Genomic DNA, 18,658 nt, shown 5'->3' with positions numbered 1-18,658 from the left:
AAAGAAGGAGGGAGAGAAGCTACGACAGATGACGCTGAACTCTGTCTTCTTGGATTGTGGCGCTGCCCGATGTTTTCGTTGGCGAGCAGGTCATTGTCTTCTTGACGCTGTGGCACCACGCTGGTCGGTGTGTAGTCGATGCTTTAGGGCTGCACAAGAGTGCTACTATGGCAGCCCACACTCGCAAAAGTGCTGAGGTCGGGGCCAAGTGCCATAAAAACTGTTTCTAAATGTACTTGGCCAGAGGCGCCCAGGAGGTGCAGTGTACCGCACCACATTGGCCGAAGCTTGTTAAGTGTTGGTGCATTTGTGGATCGACTACAGGAAGGAAGACATTATGCACCGCCACTATTCGTTAAAAACCCTTGTTTCTGTATTCACAGAGAGTTCTCAGTCAGATCGTTGGGACATCGACTCCGTGTTGCTCGCGGTCAGCCTTGGTAAGCTCCGACATGTCTATTTTCTAAATTGGAATGATGCTCACGTGTTTGTACTTAACATGCTGCTAGTGTTCACTACTTCTGTTAGCGGCCACTCCTGTGAATTTAGACACTGACTTCTGTTCACCTACAATCTGCCTCCTTTGTTTTTTCTAATGTTTACAATTACCCTTCAGTATAGTAGTTAGTCTGGGCGCCAATAAATGGTGTTAATCAGACCCCTGGATTTCACGAGTCTCCAGCTGAAATCATCCTGTTGACTGGCAGAATTCGCACCTCTCGTAGGTGCCCTGTGACACTTTGAATTTGTCTTTCTGCATTTGCTCCTAAACGCTTGGAAATTGCAGACTGATCTAAACCTTCTGTCTTCCCCCGTCTTGTGTTAGGACGCGACATAGGTAAACATTTTCTCGTGTCAGTTGTGGAGGATTTCCGTAACGATTTTTGTGATACATAAGGGCTTCGCACGTACTCAATCCAGCGTCATGACTGAACTGATGGCTTTGAGGCTCATGTGAAAAGCAGGAGTTGCACTCTAGTGAGAACAGATGGAGCATGAAGAGCTGAAGAATGATGCTGAGGTTCAAATGGTTCAAATGGCTCTGAGCACTATGGGACTTAACAGCTGTGGTCATCAGTCCCCTAGAACTTAGAACTACTTAAACCTAACTAACCTAAGGACATCACACACATCCATGCCCGAGGCAGGATTCGAACCTGCGACCGTAGCAGTCGCGCGGTTCCGGACTGAGCGCCTTAACCGCGAGACCACCGCGGCCGGCAATGATGCTGAGGTCTGGAGATTGATGCCTGAAGAGGGGACGCGGCTAGGGCAGCCCTGTCTGACTTCATGACAACGCAGGGGTCACAGGAACAGCCGAGCGATAATGAGACGTAGCTGCCGCCGCCATCCAGGGAGGACCTCCAGGGCAATGACAATGGGCGACAGCGTGACCCAGCAGCAGACAATACATGGTTCTTTCGGGAGTTTCGTCGTCAGCAGTGGCCATGAGCAGACGACAGGCAGCGGTATGCAATGGCCTGGTACAGCATAGCTGCTGCTTGGCTCAACTCCACTCATCTCTTCTCAGCAGAGCACTTTGCTTTCAGCAGTGACGCTGTCTCATCTCGCTTCTGCATAACATGTCAGCACACTAAAGTAAGTTATGGCCTTGTATAGTTACCAATGGCGGAGCCGTAGTGTGTAGCATTAGTATCAGTGGTACCCTTAAACTTATTCCCCAGGCTTTAGATGGTACTAAATCTGTATTAAATGGAATTCCTAATAATGTGGACATAGCTTTTGAATTAGTACTTGCAGCTGATCGCCCAACATTCCTAAAACTCGAGAAACCTGTTTTCAGGGTCCTGCATGAAGTGCCCATGTGTGAAGTCTCTTCCATCTTAGAAGCAGTAAAAAATATTTTGTTGCAAAATTACACTTGATGAAAGAGTCAGCTGTTATGTCCGCCAAGGAGGTGATAGAATTCATCAGGGCAAGTCAGGGCATATCGCCCTTAAGTGTTTCTCATGTGGACAAGTACGGCACACATCTAAGGATTGCAAAAGTAATGTTAAATGTAAAACCTGTGGTAAATCAGGACACTAATGCGAAACTGCCGACTTGAGAAAATAATTCTCAATGTAGAGCTGGATCAAGCGTGTCGAGATTCAGAGTCTCCGGAGGCAGTCTGGTGTGAAAGTTGCAGTGTATTAGGATACAGAAGTCCTTATTAGAGAGCGAAGTCAGTTGTGTGTTTCGCACATCATAGGCCAGGGCACAAGGCTAGAGAGTATACTAAGGCTGCAGGAAATTCTGTGAGAAATAAGAAACGGGAAACGAAAGGAAAGCATCACATTGCAGCCGCCTGTTGCTGAACTGTTAAAGGTATTCCAAGTCAACTATAAAAGTAAAAGTGCGTTTGTAGAATTGAACTGCCCATGGAGTACAGAAAATGCATTAAAATTGCTTCTAGATAATGGAATAAAAATTAGCTTGTTCAGTACGAAGTATCTGCGAAGTCACGTCGGGTACAGAGTTCAATAAAGCATAAAGATTAAAGGTATCACAAGTCCGGTCATACATACATATGTATCTTGGAACAGATCGGGAATTAAAGGTTAAACATATGTTTCACGCAGTAAGAGGGGAACTGGATATTCCCTACGCCAGTTTAATTAATACAGCCTTCTTTAAAAGCCCGGTGTAGCAACTGATTAGGCAAAGGAGGCCCTGTGGAGCGGGGACAGACCTGTTAAATTGTGAGCAGAGATAGAAGTGCAGTGCGCAAGTATTTAGGGACAGGGGCTTAGAAAGCCACTAACAGATTTTCAAACGCCCTGGTGTGAAAGCATGGAATGGAGTTCGAGGTTTACTGAGCTTTTAAGAGGGGCCAGTAAACAATAGAACGCCACAGAAATGAATAGGCAAACAAGCTACCGGTTGACAGGTGACAGGTGGTCCACATCAGTTCCAAAAGAAATCCGTTGGAATTCGATTACTCGATAAATAGTACAATACTCAAGGCTGTCAATTCAACTAAGTACCTGGGTGTAAAAATTACGAACAACTTCAGTTGGAAAGGCCACATAGATAATATAGTGGGGAAGGCGAGCCAAAGGTTGCGTTTCATTGGCAGGACACTTAGAAGATGCAACAAGTCCACTAAAGAGACAGCTTACACTACACTCGTTTGTCCTCTGTTAGAATATTGTTGCGCGGTGTGGGATCCTTACCAGGTGGGATTGACGGAGGACATCAAAAGGGTGCAACAAAGGGCAGCTCGTTTTTTATTATCACGTAATAGGGGAGAGAGCGTGGCAGATATGATACGCGAGTAGGGATGGAAGTCATTAAAGGAAAGACGTTTTTCGTCGCGGCGAGATCTGTTTACGAAATTTCAGTCACCAACTTTCTCTTCCGAATGCGAAAATATTTTGTTGAGCCCAACCTACATAGGTAGGAATGATCATCAAAATAAAATAAGAGAAATCAGAGCTCGAACAGAAAGGTTTAGGTGTTTGTTTTTCCCGCGCGCTGTTTGGGAGTGGAATGGTAGGGAGATAGTATAATTGTGGTTCGATGAACCCTCTGCCAAGCACTTAAATGTGAATTGCAGAGTAATCATGTAGATGTAGATGTAGACTGTTATCGATGAGAAACGGACGCTACAGAGCCTAAGACAGGCCAGGTGGCTAAAACATAGTTGGGTCCTCGTGAGCAGAGAATTTTGAGAATAAAGTTGCAGATGCTAGCCTAAGAGAAGACATTGTCAAGAAACAAGAGTTGCAGGAAGGTGCATCTACCAGAGGCGCTTGTGAGCTTACAAAGAGGCTCTTGTTTTATTAGCGTGTTAAATACATGCGCCCGTTTCTACGGAGATACCTCGCATTGAGACGGTAGGAATTCCGACATTTAGCCCAAGTCAGAAGTAGACTGTGCGCATGGGAGAGAAGGTCTCGAGTGAGAAAAAATAGAGGATCACTTCATTAAGGAAAATTTGGATCACTTAAATGCAGTAGAAAAACAGTACATAATACGTGGGCTATCCACAAAGTACATTACGTTTTCGTTTGTGTCCGTTAGGGGCGAGGCTAGCGCGGCCATCTTGGTGTCATGGCATTCCGCCGCTCAGTCGGCATCCTGCCGTGCTAGTGTGAGGTTCGTGCTGTTCTCCGTTGAGTTACTGTGACAGTTTGAAATGTAAGCGTTAATTGAAAATGCCGCGAAGTGTGAAGTGCGTGCTGTAATAAGGTTTCTGACTGCAAAAAACTGTACACCGATAGAAATCTATCGGCAGCTTTGTGAAGTGTATGGGGACAACATAATCACTGAAGGTGGAGTGCGTCAATGGGTCATAAAATTTAAAAATGGCCGAACTAAGGTTCACGACGAAGAGCGAAGTGGAGGACCCAGCATAGTCACTACCGATCTTGTCGAAAAAGTCGATGCCGCGGTCCGTGAAAACCGTAATTTCACAATAACGGAACTCTCTATGAGTTTTCCACAAATTTCACGAAGTTAGTTGCACGAAATCATTTCCGAAAAGCTTGGTTACCACAAGTTTTGTACAAGATGGATACCAAAAATCTTGACAGAGATTCACAAAAATCAGCGAATGGCTGCAGCATTAACGTTTTTGGACGCTTACAAGAAAGATGGCGACTCATTACTCGATCGCATCGTTACTGGTGACGAAACATGGGTTAAGCATGTGAACTGCGAAACAAAATTGCAGTCAATGCAGTGGGGGCACACAAATTCCCCCCAAAAACCCAAGAAATGCATGCAGACAATGTCGGCAAGGAAGGTGATGGCAACTGTCTTTTGGGACAGAAAAGGTGTGATTTTTGTGGATTTCCTGGAAAGAGGCACTACAATAAACTCTCAAAAGTATTGCCAAACTCTGCACAACCTCAGAAGAGCAATACAAACAAGCGCAGGGGAAAGTTGGGCTCAAAGATCTTGCTGATTCACGACAACGCCCGGGCCCACACGGTAAATGCCACTCGTGAAGTTCTCAAATCTTTTAAGTGGGAGTTGTTTCCTCATCCGCCGTACAGTCCCGACCTGGCACCGAGCGACTTCCACTTATTCCCAGCAATGAAGAAGTGGTTGGCTATGCAGCGTTTTGATGACGACGCACAGCTTCAAGAAGAGGTAACCACGTGGTTGAAGGGGCAAGCGGCCGAATTTTACGACGAAGGAATTTCCAAGCTTGTCCATCGCTACGATAAGTGCCTTAATTTAAATGGGAACTATGTAGAAAAGTAGTATTTAAGTGTGGCTTTCATCTGTATATAATAAAAAAAATTCCAATACTTTATTTATTTTTAATTCCAAAACGTAATGTACTTTGTGGATAGCCCTCGTAATAATAATAATAATGTCGTGTGACTAGGGCCTCCCGTCGGGTAGACCGTTCGCCTGGTGCAAGTCTTTCGATTTGACGCCACTTCGGCGACTTGCGCGTCGGTGGGGAGGAAATGATGATGATTAGGACAGCACAACACCCAGTCACTGAGCGGAGGAAAATCTCCGACCCAGCCGGGAATCGAACCCGGGCCCTTGGGATTGACATTCTGTCGCGCTGACTACTCAGCTACCGGGGGCGGACATAATGTCGTGTGACTAGGGCCTGCCGTCGGGTAGAACGTTCGCCTGGTGCAAGTCTTTCGATTTGACGCCACTGTGGCCACTTGCGCGTCGATGGGGATGAAATGATGATGATGAGGACAACACAATACCCAATCCCTGAGCGGAGAAAATCTTCGACTCAGCCGGGAATCGAACCTGGGCCCTTAAGATTTACATTCTGTCGCGCTGACCACGCAGGTACCGGGGCGGACAGTACATAATATTGGTGTGTTGTGTGTACAATGATATCTTCCATTTGCCAGGGGATAAGTTGACATACACTCCTGGAAATTGAAATAAGAACACCGTGAATTCATTGTCCCAGGAAGGGGAAACTTTATTGACACATTCCTGGGGTCAGATACATCACATGATCACACCGACAGAACCACAGGCACATAGACACAGGCAACAGAGCATGCACAATGTCGGCACTAGTACAGTGTATATCCACCTTTCGCAGCAATGCAGGTTGCTATTCTCCCATGGAGACGATCGTAGAGATGCTGGATGTAGTCCTGTGGAACGGCTTGCCATGCCATTTCCACCTGGCGCCTCAGTTGGACCAGCGTTCGTGCTGGACGTGCAGACCGCGTGAGACGACGCTTCATCCAGTCCCAAACATGCTCAATGGGGGACAGATCCGGAGATCTTGCTGGCCAGGGTAGTTGACTTACACCTTCTAGAGCACGTTGGGTGGCACAGGATACATGCGGACGTGCATTGTCCTATTGGAACAGCAAGTTCCCTTGCCGGTCTAGGAATGGTAGAACGATGGGTTCGATGACGGTTTGGATGTACCGTGCACTATTCAGTGTCCCCTCGACGATCACCAGTGGTGTACGGCCAGTGTAGGAGATCGCTCCCCACACCATGATGCCGGGTGTTGGCCCTGTGTGCCTGGGTCGTATGCAGTCCTGATTGTGGCGCTCACCTGCACGGCGCCAAACACGCATACGACCATCATTGGCACCAAGGCAGAAGCGACTCTCATCGCTGAAGACGACACGTCTCCATTCGTCCCTCCATTCACGCCTGTCGCGACACCACTGGAGGCGGGCTGCACGATGTTGGGGCGTGAGCGGAAGACGGCCTAACGGTGTGCGGGACCGTAGCCCAGCTTCATGAAGACGGTTGCGACTGGTCCTCGCCGATACCCCAGGAGCAACAGTGTCCCTAATTTGCTGGGAAGTGGCGGTGCGGTCCCCTACGGCACTGCGTAGGATCCTACGGTCTTGGCGTGCATCCGTGCGTCGCTGCGGTCCGGTCCCAGGTCGACGGGCACGTGCACCTTCCGCCGACCACTGGCGACAACATCGATGTACTGTGGAGACCTCACGCCCCACGTGTTGCGCAATTCAGCGGTACGTCCACCCGGCCTCCCGCATGCCCACTATACGCCCTCGCTCAAAGTCCGTCAACTGCACATACGGTTCACGTCCACGCTGTCGCGGCATGCTACCAGTGTTAAAGACTGCGATGGAGCTCCGTATGCCACGGCAAACTGGCTGACACTGACGGCGGCGGTGCACAAATGCTGCGCAGCTAGCGCCATTCGACGGCCAACACCGCGGTTCCTGGTGTGTCCGCTGTGCCGTGCATGTGATCATTGCTTGTACAGCCCTCTCGCAGTGTCCGGAGCAAGTATGGTGGGTCTGACACACCGGTGTCAATGTGTTCTTTTTTCCATTTCCAGGAGTGTATATAGATACAATCTGGCATTAAATGAAACTGATTCCCGAAGGGACGGTCGAGTAATTTGCTCTCGTCCTTACAGAATACCAGAAGGGCACAAAAAGCGTTACAACAGGAGATAAATCAGATGCAGGAGGACGATATAATAGTACCTTCAACAAGCGTCTATAAATCCCTGTTATTCATGATTCTCAGATAGATGGGTGCATCTGGTAAAAGGAAATGGAGGGCTGTAACTGATTGCAGAAGACTAAATGACATTACTGTCAACACAGTCTTACGACTTCTATGTACAGATGAAATTTTAGACACACTGGGTAAGGTAAAATATTTTTCATCGTTCGATTTCAATAAGAGAAACTATTGGCTCAGTTCTTAGCCAAGCGCGAGTAGGTGAAGACTTCCTAGTTGCATATGCGTACTAAACTTTGAACAATGCAAAGCGAAGTCATAGCACAATTGAGAGAGAGTTAATGGCATTAGTTTGGGCCGTCAAACATTTCAGACCATATGTTTTTGGTTCTAAGTTTACCATTAGTCCAGATCATAAATCATGGCAGTGGGTCGGAAGTATTAGCGATTCGTCCTCAAGCTTAGTGAAATTCAGATTGAAATTGGCGAGTATGATTATGAAATTGTATTTAAAAAAGGCAAGAACAACTGTGTAGCGGATGCAATGTCAAGGATTTGGGAAGTACAGACAGCTGATACCGAAATAGAGGCAAATGAAAACGAGGAAATGACGGTAGTCGAGAAAGACGAACAGCAGGAGATAACTACCAAAAAATTTGCGGGAATTCTATGACACACCCACAACTGGTCACCAAGTGATCGTAAGAACTTAAGATCGAATTAGCAAATACCCAGCTTAGTCTGGGATGAAGGACATTGAGGACTACATAGAAAATGCAGTGGATGTCAAAAAAATACGCAAAATAAAAAATTACGTTGGTTATAACACCAACACAAGAAAGAGTGTTTGATAGGTGTGATATTGATATCGTCGGCACACTGACTGCAACAGTCACAAATAATAGATATGTACTAAATTTCCAAGATGCTCTAACAAAGTTCATTGTAGTAAAATCGATAGAAAAGCGGAGCGCAAATATAATAGCTTCTGTCCTGGTGGAAAGAATAATTGTGAGATTTGGGACACCCTCATTAAAGCTCAGTGACAATGGCAGCAGTTTTCAGAGTGACACGCTAAAGAGAGTGTGCAGATTGTTAAGGATTAGTATAGGTTACAGTCCTGTTACCCCAATCGCACGGACCATTGGAAAGATCACACCGAACTACAACGAAACTCTTGAGACACTACACCAATAGGGCTCAATCAAATTGAGACGAATGGCTTCCATTGGCAGTATTCATGTACAGCACCACGCTCAATAGAGGAATGAATTAAACCCTACATGAGATACCATTCGATAGAGCATGTACGTAACACACCGGATATATTGCAGAGAGATGCAGCGGTTGTTACTTATAATTACGATGATTATATACTGGAAGTAAAAGAGAAAATGAGACAGATACGCCAATGAATAAGTTATTATAGCAAACAATTTAAGGAGAAGAGCTAAGGTAACAGATGATCAAGTCTTTTTGTACGTTAGAAGGGGCAGAAGCATTAAGCTCGACATGTAGTAGCGTGGCCCATACACTGTAGTGAGGACAAAGGGCCTAAATGTGGTCATTCGTTTAAAGAGAAACAAATTTTTAGTAGTACATGCAAAAAGGTTAAAGAAGTTCTATTGAAAGAGAATTATTTTCTTGACTTAAGGATGAGGAAACTGACAGGAGTGTTGCACGTGGTTAACTGTATTGCCGTAGTGAACTCACTTGGACAGTTTCAAGAGTGCTCTCATAGAACAGAGCGGATACCAGTTATTATGTATAATTGATGTTGAAGCGTTTATGTCCGGCCATACCCATAGTTATGTACCGAATGTACGATTAGTAGAGAACGAACTATTTAATCCGTACAAAGTATTACCTCTGCCTTATGAAGTTGATGGGCGTCAAAGTTTATTTATCTACATACAGTCAGAAAAAGATTATTTGTTATTTGATGAAAGAGGTATTATGCAAAACTGAGTAACGCAGAACTGTTGTGTAAAGAGACAGATCGCGTTCTCAAAATTTGTTAACTTCTGCTTTAATGCCCACAAATTATCACGATACACGTAAAGAAAGGACGTTCCAACCCGTAAGGGAAATTCTCAAGGATTGTATCAAAAAATTTGCGAAACTAAATGAGGGTATTTGGGTTCCACTGAGTCAGGACCAGTGCTTATTCATTGGTCAAAAACAAGAAGGCTTGACAATTTTGCGTAATGACAACAAGCCAATAGATGCACTGATCAAAGGTACAGGGAAACTAACATTTTATGGAAATTGTAAAGGACATGGAACCCAGATGTTCATACAGTCCGAACAAGTAATACGAATTAATGTGACCAGTGAAGAAATAGTGCCAGATTTAAATATGGAGATTGATTGCTCAATTATAAATAAAGAAAAGAGGAACTTTTCCGAATTACAAGTAAACAAGCCGTTGGAACCTGTAATACAACATTTAGACAACCTTAAAATAGCAGGTCATAAAATAAGAGAAATAGAGGAGGAAACAGTTCTCCAAGAGCAGCAGTGTTTACCATTGTGATTATACGTTGTTTGTGAAGATACTGCAGATTTTTTAGAGATTGCTTTAAGTACATGTACAAGGCATGAGCGATGATTGTTGTGGCAGAGTGTGTGTGAGGACGACCTTAGTACACACATGTGAGAGATCGGAAGTGACACGCATTAGTAGTGGACGGCCTCTTCTGTCAAGCAGAGGAAATAGTGAACAACGTGAAGAAAACTCCATTACTTTTGAATGCGATGAGGAAATAAACGCGTTAACTATCACATCACTATCCAGAAATCAGAGATCATGCAAAGCTGTGCAAAACTCCTTAGTACGTAAGAAACTACTGTCGTGCGTCACATAATAAAATGTAAACAAGAATTTTGTAGGATTGTGTGTTCTCTTTCAGATTTATTGTTGTAATAATGACATGAAATGTGCAGTATTGACATATTTATGGGTAAGTGAAGTGAAGAACAATAAACAAATAAACATGGCCGTATATATGTAACATAAAAAAGAGAGAAATATTTTTTGTTGTGTATTTGCATGTGTAATGTAAAAAGGAGAAAATTTAGTCATCCAATGATCTAAATTCATATTCTATGTATTGTACGTATTCATTAAGAATGAAACAATGTTTTACGACGATGCTTCTATGCGTATATATCTATGTATATATAAATGCAGGATAAAATGAAACAGTGTTTTATGTTGATTCTTACATGTGTGCAAAAGTGAAGTGAAATACGAACTGTACAAAAGGCAAAATTTAAAGAGAACTGAAGTCGTTAACCAAGAATGTCTATAATGTAGTTTTTAGAGCTAAGATGTTTTCACTAAAACAGATACAATATTATGAATTTGTCGGAAAATAATTGTCAACAAATTTTTCCAATGGGGGAAATTTCATATATTGAAAACTTAATGACTTGTACGATGTTGTGCTTAACGCGACTGGAAGCCATCAAGTGCACTCCAGGGTAGGAAACTAGAGACTAAATGTAGAGAGCAGGCAAAAGTGGTAACGTTTAGATTACCAGGCGTAAATTTTAACACTAGAACCCTGCAAATTTCAGATGCTCCAGGCAGCTATCCCAAGGTACCGCCTGGACGCTGTTTTAAGGCGTCACAAAAAGGCACATCTTAGCACAGGCAGCAAGCTTGTTGTTTGTTCCTGAGAACTAGAATGTCAATGGGTTGACGTAAGCTATAGTTGTTCTGGCAGATATAGTCGAAAACAGCGCCGACACAAACGAGGAAGGAGAGAAGTTGCGATAGCCGGTGGTAGGAATCCAAAATGTTCTGTACATTAAACTTTCATTAATAGTAAACTTTATTCAATTAGGCAAAGAAACATAACCTAACTTCACGTTGTGAAATTTCTTCCTATGCTTCCTGAGTCTCCTATACGGAGTTACTTATACTCTTTATCTTTCGCAGTTCACTGTCGGGAGTCCGTGGACATTCTGCAAGGCCTTTGATTATCTGCGATGCTGTGGTTTTCCACCAAAAGAAACTCTGTGACAGCTCTTTGCCTGAATCCTGCAGGGCTGTCCATAAATCCGTAAGAGTACCAGGGAGAGGAGATCTCTTCTCAACACCACGTTGCAAGGCATCATATATATGTTCAATAATGTTCGTGTCTGGGGAGTTTTGAGGCCAGCGGAAGTGTCCAAAAACAGAAGAGTGTTCCTGGAGCCACTCTGTAGCAATTCTGGACATTTGGGGTATCTCATTGTCCTACTGCAAATGCTCATGTCCGTCGGATTGCACAATGGACATGGATGGATGCAGGTGATCAGACAGAATGATTACGTCCGTGTCACCTGCCTAGGAGTATCAGGGGTCCCACATCACTCCAACTGCTCACGCCCCACGCCATTACAGAGCCTCCATCAATGTAACAGTTCCCTGCTGACATGCAGGGTCCATGGATTCATTGGGTGGTCTCCATATCCGTAAACGTGCATCCGCGCGATACAATTTTAAACGAGACTCGTCTAACCAGGCAACATGTTTCCAGTCATCGGTAGTCCAATGGGGTGTTGACGGGCCCAGGGGAAGCATAAAGCTCTGTGCAGTCATCAAGTGTACACGAGTCGGCCTTCGGCTCCGAAAGACCATATCGATGATGAAACTTCCTGGCAGAGATTAAAACTGTGCCGGACCGAGACTAGAACTCGGGACCTTTGCCTTTCACGGATAAGTGCTCTACCAAATGAGCAACCCAAGTACGACTCACACCCCGTCCTCACACCTTTAATTCCGCCAGTACCTCTCATGCCGACGATGTTTCATTCAATGGTTCGCACGCTGACACTTGTTGATGACTCAGCATTGAAATCCGCTGCAATTTCCGGAAGGTTTTCACTTCTGTCAAGTTGAACGATTCTCTTCAGTCGACATCGAACCCGTTCTTGCACGATCTTTTCCCGGTCTCAGCAATGTCGGAGATTTGTTGTTTTACCAGATTCCTGATATTCACTGTACACTCATGAAATGGTCGTACAGGAAAATTCCCACTTCATCGCTACCTCGGAGATGCTGTGCCCCCTTGCTCATGCACCGACTATAACATCACGTCCAGACTCACTTAAAACTTGATAACCTGCCATTGTAGCAGCAGTAACCGATCTGACGACTGCGGCAGACACTTATTGTCTTGTATAGGTGTTGCCGACCCCAGCGCCGTATTCTGACTGTTTACATACATCTGTATTTGAATATGGTTGCATACACCAGTTTGTTTGACGCTTCAGTGTACAAAAAGGCTTTTCTGGAGATGAAACGTTCTCGAAAGTTGACCTAGGCTATTTGCATAATTGACGATGAATTCATCTTTTTCCAAAAAGCGTGAAGAGGCTACTCAGCCAGGATGTATGAGCTCGTATACTTTTTAAAAAATGACGCTAACAAATTTTAAAACGGTAGTAACGTCACCATTTAACGGCATTTATTCAGGAAACTATTCGCAAGAAATTTTGTGTGTTCCAGACCTCAAATCAACAGCACCGCGTGCTTTGTGAGTACAGAATGGTATAGCCGGCTAGTTTGTATGGGAAAATCAGATCACTAGCCCTAAGATGACGAAAGATGATCCCTGTTTCAGGTGTCCTTCGGCATGGGCCCGAGCTCTCTGCTGTGGGTGCTGCCCAACGAGCTGGTGCCGCCCTCGCTTCGAGTGCTGACCACCACCTCCGTCTTCGTCTTGGCGTCGTTGTTGGGCTTCAGCGACACCAAGCTGTTCCAGGTGGTCGCAGACACCTACGGCGCTTTTATACCTTTCTGGTTTTTCACGATGGTTTCTTTCCTAGGGTTTTTCTTCGTGTGGTTTTTCATTCCTGAAACCCGAGGTCGCTCGTTGGCCGATATCTCATCAGAGATGAGCGTTGAACCCTCTCCACACCGTCACAAGTCCAGCCAACCAATTTGATCACTCAGGCAGATATAGACGAATTTCAGCATCCTGAAAGATACAGCAAGCTGTATAATGCCGACGTTGTTAAATGGGGACTTGCATCTCTGAATCGTTAATGTTGGACTAATGATGTATACTTCCTGTGGAGGAATCGGTGGAAGGAAGACAGACATTCCATGAAATGGAAAACCTCTGTGCTTGTAACCTCAGGAATGTGGTAAGAACCTACGACACAACAGCTCTAAAAGGTGGTTCCTCCGACAACAGCAACAGCAGAATCCAGAATCCTGTGTTCAGTATCCCCAGTGTAATGAAATCAGACTCTTTACGAAGGAACAACCTACTTGTGTTTCGTACATCCTCGTAAAATAAATGTTTATATTTGTTTACTGGTACTTATAGTCAGTTTCCTTACGTACGTTAGAGGCCTTCTCTGGTATTTTTAATGCTTTAATTGACCCTCACCGATTCTCTTTCCTTTTTACTCTTTAAGGACTAAATTATTAATGCGTGTAAAATTTGACGTATCTAAACGGAACTGACCATTAAAAAGACAGTATTTTTCTATTACTGTGACGACATAGTTATGATCTTTATCATTCATTTAAACTTACCTCTATACTCAGAAAGCCATTGAAATGGGGCTAGTTTCCAGTATTACAAAACGTTGCAGTTGCTTCTCATAAAAACTGTGTGCTTTCCTCGCTCTCCTTACTCCTGATACAGTACATATATATCGAACTGGAAGTATGCACATTCAGTAATAAAATTTGATGTTATGTTCATATGAATTTATTCATACCAGTTGACAAACCCAGCATTGCCTGGGTATTCATTTTGCCAATTTTCGATCATGAAGGAATGTTTGTAGCGAAATATCGGCAACATTTCATATCCATGTATTCCACACACCATCTTTGAAATTATGAAGCCGTCGTACGAAGAAACATGCGTAATGTGCAAATGTGGATGTACAATATCTAAATTAAAAACACATGGCCCTGGCAATTTTTGTATCTTGCACGTACCAGCTTCGCGTGTCTACAAGCTGATTTTGTATACGTTTAGAGCTTGGCAAACGATACTCACGTTCTAACGGGTGCGAGATTTCCCGATACGCTGCTGCGTTCGATATAGAACCGAGTTTGTCCGAACAGTCAAGTGATATTTGACTCATCTCTTTGTTAATTACGTCATATGTCCTCAACTCTGATAGATAGATGGTATCCATACAGCTATTGTTTGCTGACAGTAACGTATGTGTGTACCAAGTGTGGCCGAAATTTATTCAGTGGTTGAGGAGGAGATGCACAATACCTGTAACAAAGCAAAACATTTCTTTATCTCAAGAAGATATTGCAACAATGCATAATGATACTATTTGGGTAACTGTAACTCATTTAATATACAATATTTTAAAGCAGCAGAGACACACTATATCAAGATGATTTTTTAATTATTTGCAATATTTAGAGGGTATAGGGACTATATCGATACTATTTCTTTACAAGCTCACACAATGTGTAATCATGTACACAATATACGTAATAATATATGCAATACACTTTCATACACACACACACACACAACCAACAAACAATGTAAGAAGGGATGGTTCCGATACCATCCATCGAGATAAAATGTTTGTCGTTGTGAAGCGATCGACTGAGTATCAGTGGCAGTGTAATACGTATCTCATGGTCCCGCGACCTAAGGCTACTCGCTGGACTTCATAAGGCGATTCTTCATCAGCCCACAAACACTCATTATAGTCTTGTATCGTGAGCACCAGTGAGGTGGCACAATGCACACCCTTGGCGTGTCTCTGGGGACACCTGCGCCTATGGGCGTGCATGTATCTGAGCGCTACAAACTCCACAACCAGAGAGCCATTCGTCTCTTCCTTCATCAGACCAATAACCCTCTCGTTCGAAGGTGTTATACCTCAAGGTTTATCTGCAGAAATTCCAGATGTAATGAGTTCCTTGGGATTGCACCGAATTACTTTGTATGGGTCGCTACCTTTCACACAGTAGATGAAACTGTTGATACCTATATAAATGAACTTGACATCAGAGAAGTTTGGTGCCACAAACTTCTGATGGAATCGGTGTATGTGAAGTTTGGAGACGTCAAGGACACACATCAAGATATAAACAGGCTTCGTGAGCTCCGCTAGAAACTAAGCCATCCCCATAGAGACTAGTCCTTCATTAAAAATATGCCCCGCTTAAAAGTTGACCTGATGACGTAATCTCTTACATCATAACACCTATCGTAATGGTAAACTAAATGAGCATCACGATGATTTCAAACATTTTCCATGGTTTTGCCGGAATCTGAATTATTCAGTAACTTAGAGAAATTTTTCACCCGCTTCAGACCTCTGTTTCGTGTTTAAATCGATGTACTTTGTACCCGTTCAACAAGGGGCGCTGTTCAGAAGAGATGGCGTGGGTGATTCTAGGAAGTGGCAACCCGTACCTGAGACGTTTCTGGAGATGTTACAGTGCAAAATGTGTTTCTGCATATTCCACAGAGCTGTCATTACCTTGGGGACGGAAGTATTTTGCGTGACTAGGTGCTCTGAACACAATGGCAGGTCACTGTGATCGCCATAGGATACACCAGGCCTGGATCCAGGACATATCCCCTATCAGCATCAGCTGCCACATAGAGGATCCTAAATTTCAATCTGACGATTTCATCTTTGGTCAACCATCGGAACCCGCAAAACGAAGGAGTGTGTACAAAAAATGGTTCAAATGGCTCTGAGCAGTATGGGACTTAACATCTGAGGTCATCAGTCCCCTAGAACTTAGAACTACTTAAACCTAACTAACCTGAGGACATGACACACATCCATTCCCGAAGCAGGATTCGAACCTGCAACCGTAGGGGTCGCGTGGTTCCAGCCCGAAGCGCCTAGAACCTCTCGGCCACAGGGACCGGCGCCGAGTGTGTTGCATGGCCTATCTGTAGAGGTTGTTTACATCCAAGTGAAGTATGTAGCTCAAATTGTTAGATGGCCAGTACTACGCTCTCACTCAGTCGCGGGTTGTTCGCCTTAGTATACCTATGGACACACTGGCAAAGCCCTGCGAATCCCACGTTCGAAAAAAAGCAACGCAACGACTTCGGTCAGCGGTTGCTACACGTCTTTTTTTTACATTGCGTCCCACCAAAGCCCCAGAATGTTGCAACAGAAATCAGTATCCTTCTTCCAAATCTCCCTCCATGTACATAAGAGAAATAGTGATTCCTCGCCACGGAGAGAGCTTTCCCGCTAGGGGTCGGGGGGTGGGGGTGGGGGGGGGGCGTACCGCCGCGACAGGCCTTGTGGGCGCTGTCAGAGGCAGTGTGGTTTGCGGCATCAACTCAGATGATTCGGCTGGGAATGAAGCACTGTGTGGTGCTCTGACAGAATGAGTAAGCGTTTATGGCCAGAAGCCGAAGTGCTACAGTAATGACGGCAGAAAAACTAAATATGTGAACTGCAGGTTAGAAATTTCTGCGCAAACTTGGGCATTCCAGATCTCTAATGCATTTATTAATTACAGTAGCTTGTGGAAGTCTTTCTTCAATAGATATTTCAGCGTGACCAAGCACATTCTTTACCAATACGAATTTCTGACAGGGTCCGTATACACAAGAGACAAACAGACAACGCGTCTTTTCTGCTAGAACAAACTGCCAAAATTAGTCTACCTTAAGAGTCCCTTGGGGGGTGCTAGCTGAAATTTACACTCTTATTAGACGTGTACCAAAATTACTCCACAGTCCTACTAATTCATTTCAAACGTAGTAGAATGATGTGGAAATGTTGTATCATGGAAATGACATCGTGGTGAATGTAAAACCACATGATGTAATCACCAAGAAGAAAGACCGCAGTGGGTGTGTTTATATTTCCAGAAATATATCAACTTTCAGGCCATATGGTAAACTGTAACGAATTCCTCAGAAATGTAGACAATCATAAGTTCAAATGGTTCAAATGGCTCTGAGCACTATGGGACTTAACATCTATGGTCATCAGTCCCCTAGAACTTAGAACTACTTAAACCTAACTAACCTAAGGACAGCACACAACACCCAGCCATCACGAGGCAGAGAAAATCCCTGACCCCGCCGGGAATCGAACCCGGGAACCCGGGCGTGGGAAGCGAGAACGCTACCGCACGTCCACGAGATGCGGGCAGACAATCATAAGTGTAACAGAGAATTAATACAAGGGAATTCCCGAAATGACATGCAGTTATGTAATGGAGCAAGTGGAGCACTATTTGGTGTTGACAATCTGCATTCAATGTAGATATAACGAAGATTAGAAACAGTAGATATTAGATAAAATAAGGAAAAACTTTTACGAAGTTCAAACACATTTTGGTATATAACTAATACCAATGTGAATTTGAAGGAAAGTCTGAACATCAACTAGATGGGAGTCAATTGGCAGTAATAAGTCTTAGTCGTTCCCCGACTTGCAGACAGTGTCATCAAAACTGTACGAGGACCTACCGTTCAGTGCAATATCCTCAGGGCACTTCTACTAGTTTTGTCATCTACACAAAAGATATGAAACTACAACAAAGGCTAGAAACATTCAGGAAGCTACGGAGGGTTAAACCCGAAAAAAGTAAAAAATCATGGTGTTTTCGCGGATTCAAATAACGCACTGATAGCGTAAAATCACTCTCAACATTCTCCAGGATTCATATGCATAGAACCCCCCAAGCAAATAGATTGTTCTGAATAATTGACCTGAGCCGCTATCATATTATGTATTCAGTTTGGCGCGCGCGCGCGCGCGTGTGTGTGTGTGTGTGTGTGTGTGTATGTTTTCCAACGTAACTTGGTACAGGAACAGATTCGTCCTTTTGGGGATTGGTGGGTCTAATAACTGACGACATTTTAATATTACCAGAATCTTCCTCAGTAGCTGAGTAGTCAGTATGGCTAATTACCACGCTGGGGGGCCTGTGTTCGATTACTGGCACTGTCATGGGTTCTTCTTTGGTGGGAGAAGTGGGCCAGAGTGCACTCATTCTCGCTATGCCAACTGAGCCGCTACCGGAATAAGAAGGACTAGCGGCACCAGATCTGCTACCACGTCAACGACTGGGAGAGAGGTGTCTACCGCCCATGACCCTCCATGTCGCATCTCACCAACTCCATTCGTTGCGGATGACACGGCGATCGGACAGGCCCGATAGGCTCGTCTGTGGTAAGCAACGGGATTTTATTCTTCCACATAATAAAATGATTAGGTGGTTTGGAAGATTCTAAGGCAAAGGGCTATTATTTTCTTTATACTGTTCATTAACATG

At 44.3% G+C, this 18,658-nt stretch overlaps 1 protein-coding gene across 1 annotated transcript in view; it reads left to right on the top strand.

The window, feature by feature from the left end:
• Positions 1-1,476: 1,476 nt before the first annotated feature.
• Positions 1,477-18,658, top strand: part of LOC124795835 (facilitated trehalose transporter Tret1-2 homolog) — a 190,039-nt gene continuing 172,857 nt past the window's right edge. Inside the window, exons 1-3 of the mRNA XM_047259918.1 lie at positions 1,477-1,599; positions 1,686-1,853; positions 13,020-13,263. Of these exons, the coding sequence (XP_047115874.1) occupies positions 1,477-1,599; positions 1,686-1,853; positions 13,020-13,263 (535 nt within the window). The remainder of the gene's footprint in view (positions 1,600-1,685; positions 1,854-13,019; positions 13,264-18,658) is intronic.

Source organism: Schistocerca piceifrons, chromosome 4 (genome assembly GCF_021461385.2).
Source record: "Schistocerca piceifrons isolate TAMUIC-IGC-003096 chromosome 4, iqSchPice1.1, whole genome shotgun sequence".
Classification (NCBI taxonomy): domain Eukaryota; kingdom Metazoa; phylum Arthropoda; class Insecta; order Orthoptera; family Acrididae; genus Schistocerca; species Schistocerca piceifrons.
The sequence above is the reverse complement of the archived record's forward strand: the minus strand, read 5'-3'. Positions and strand labels throughout refer to the sequence as shown.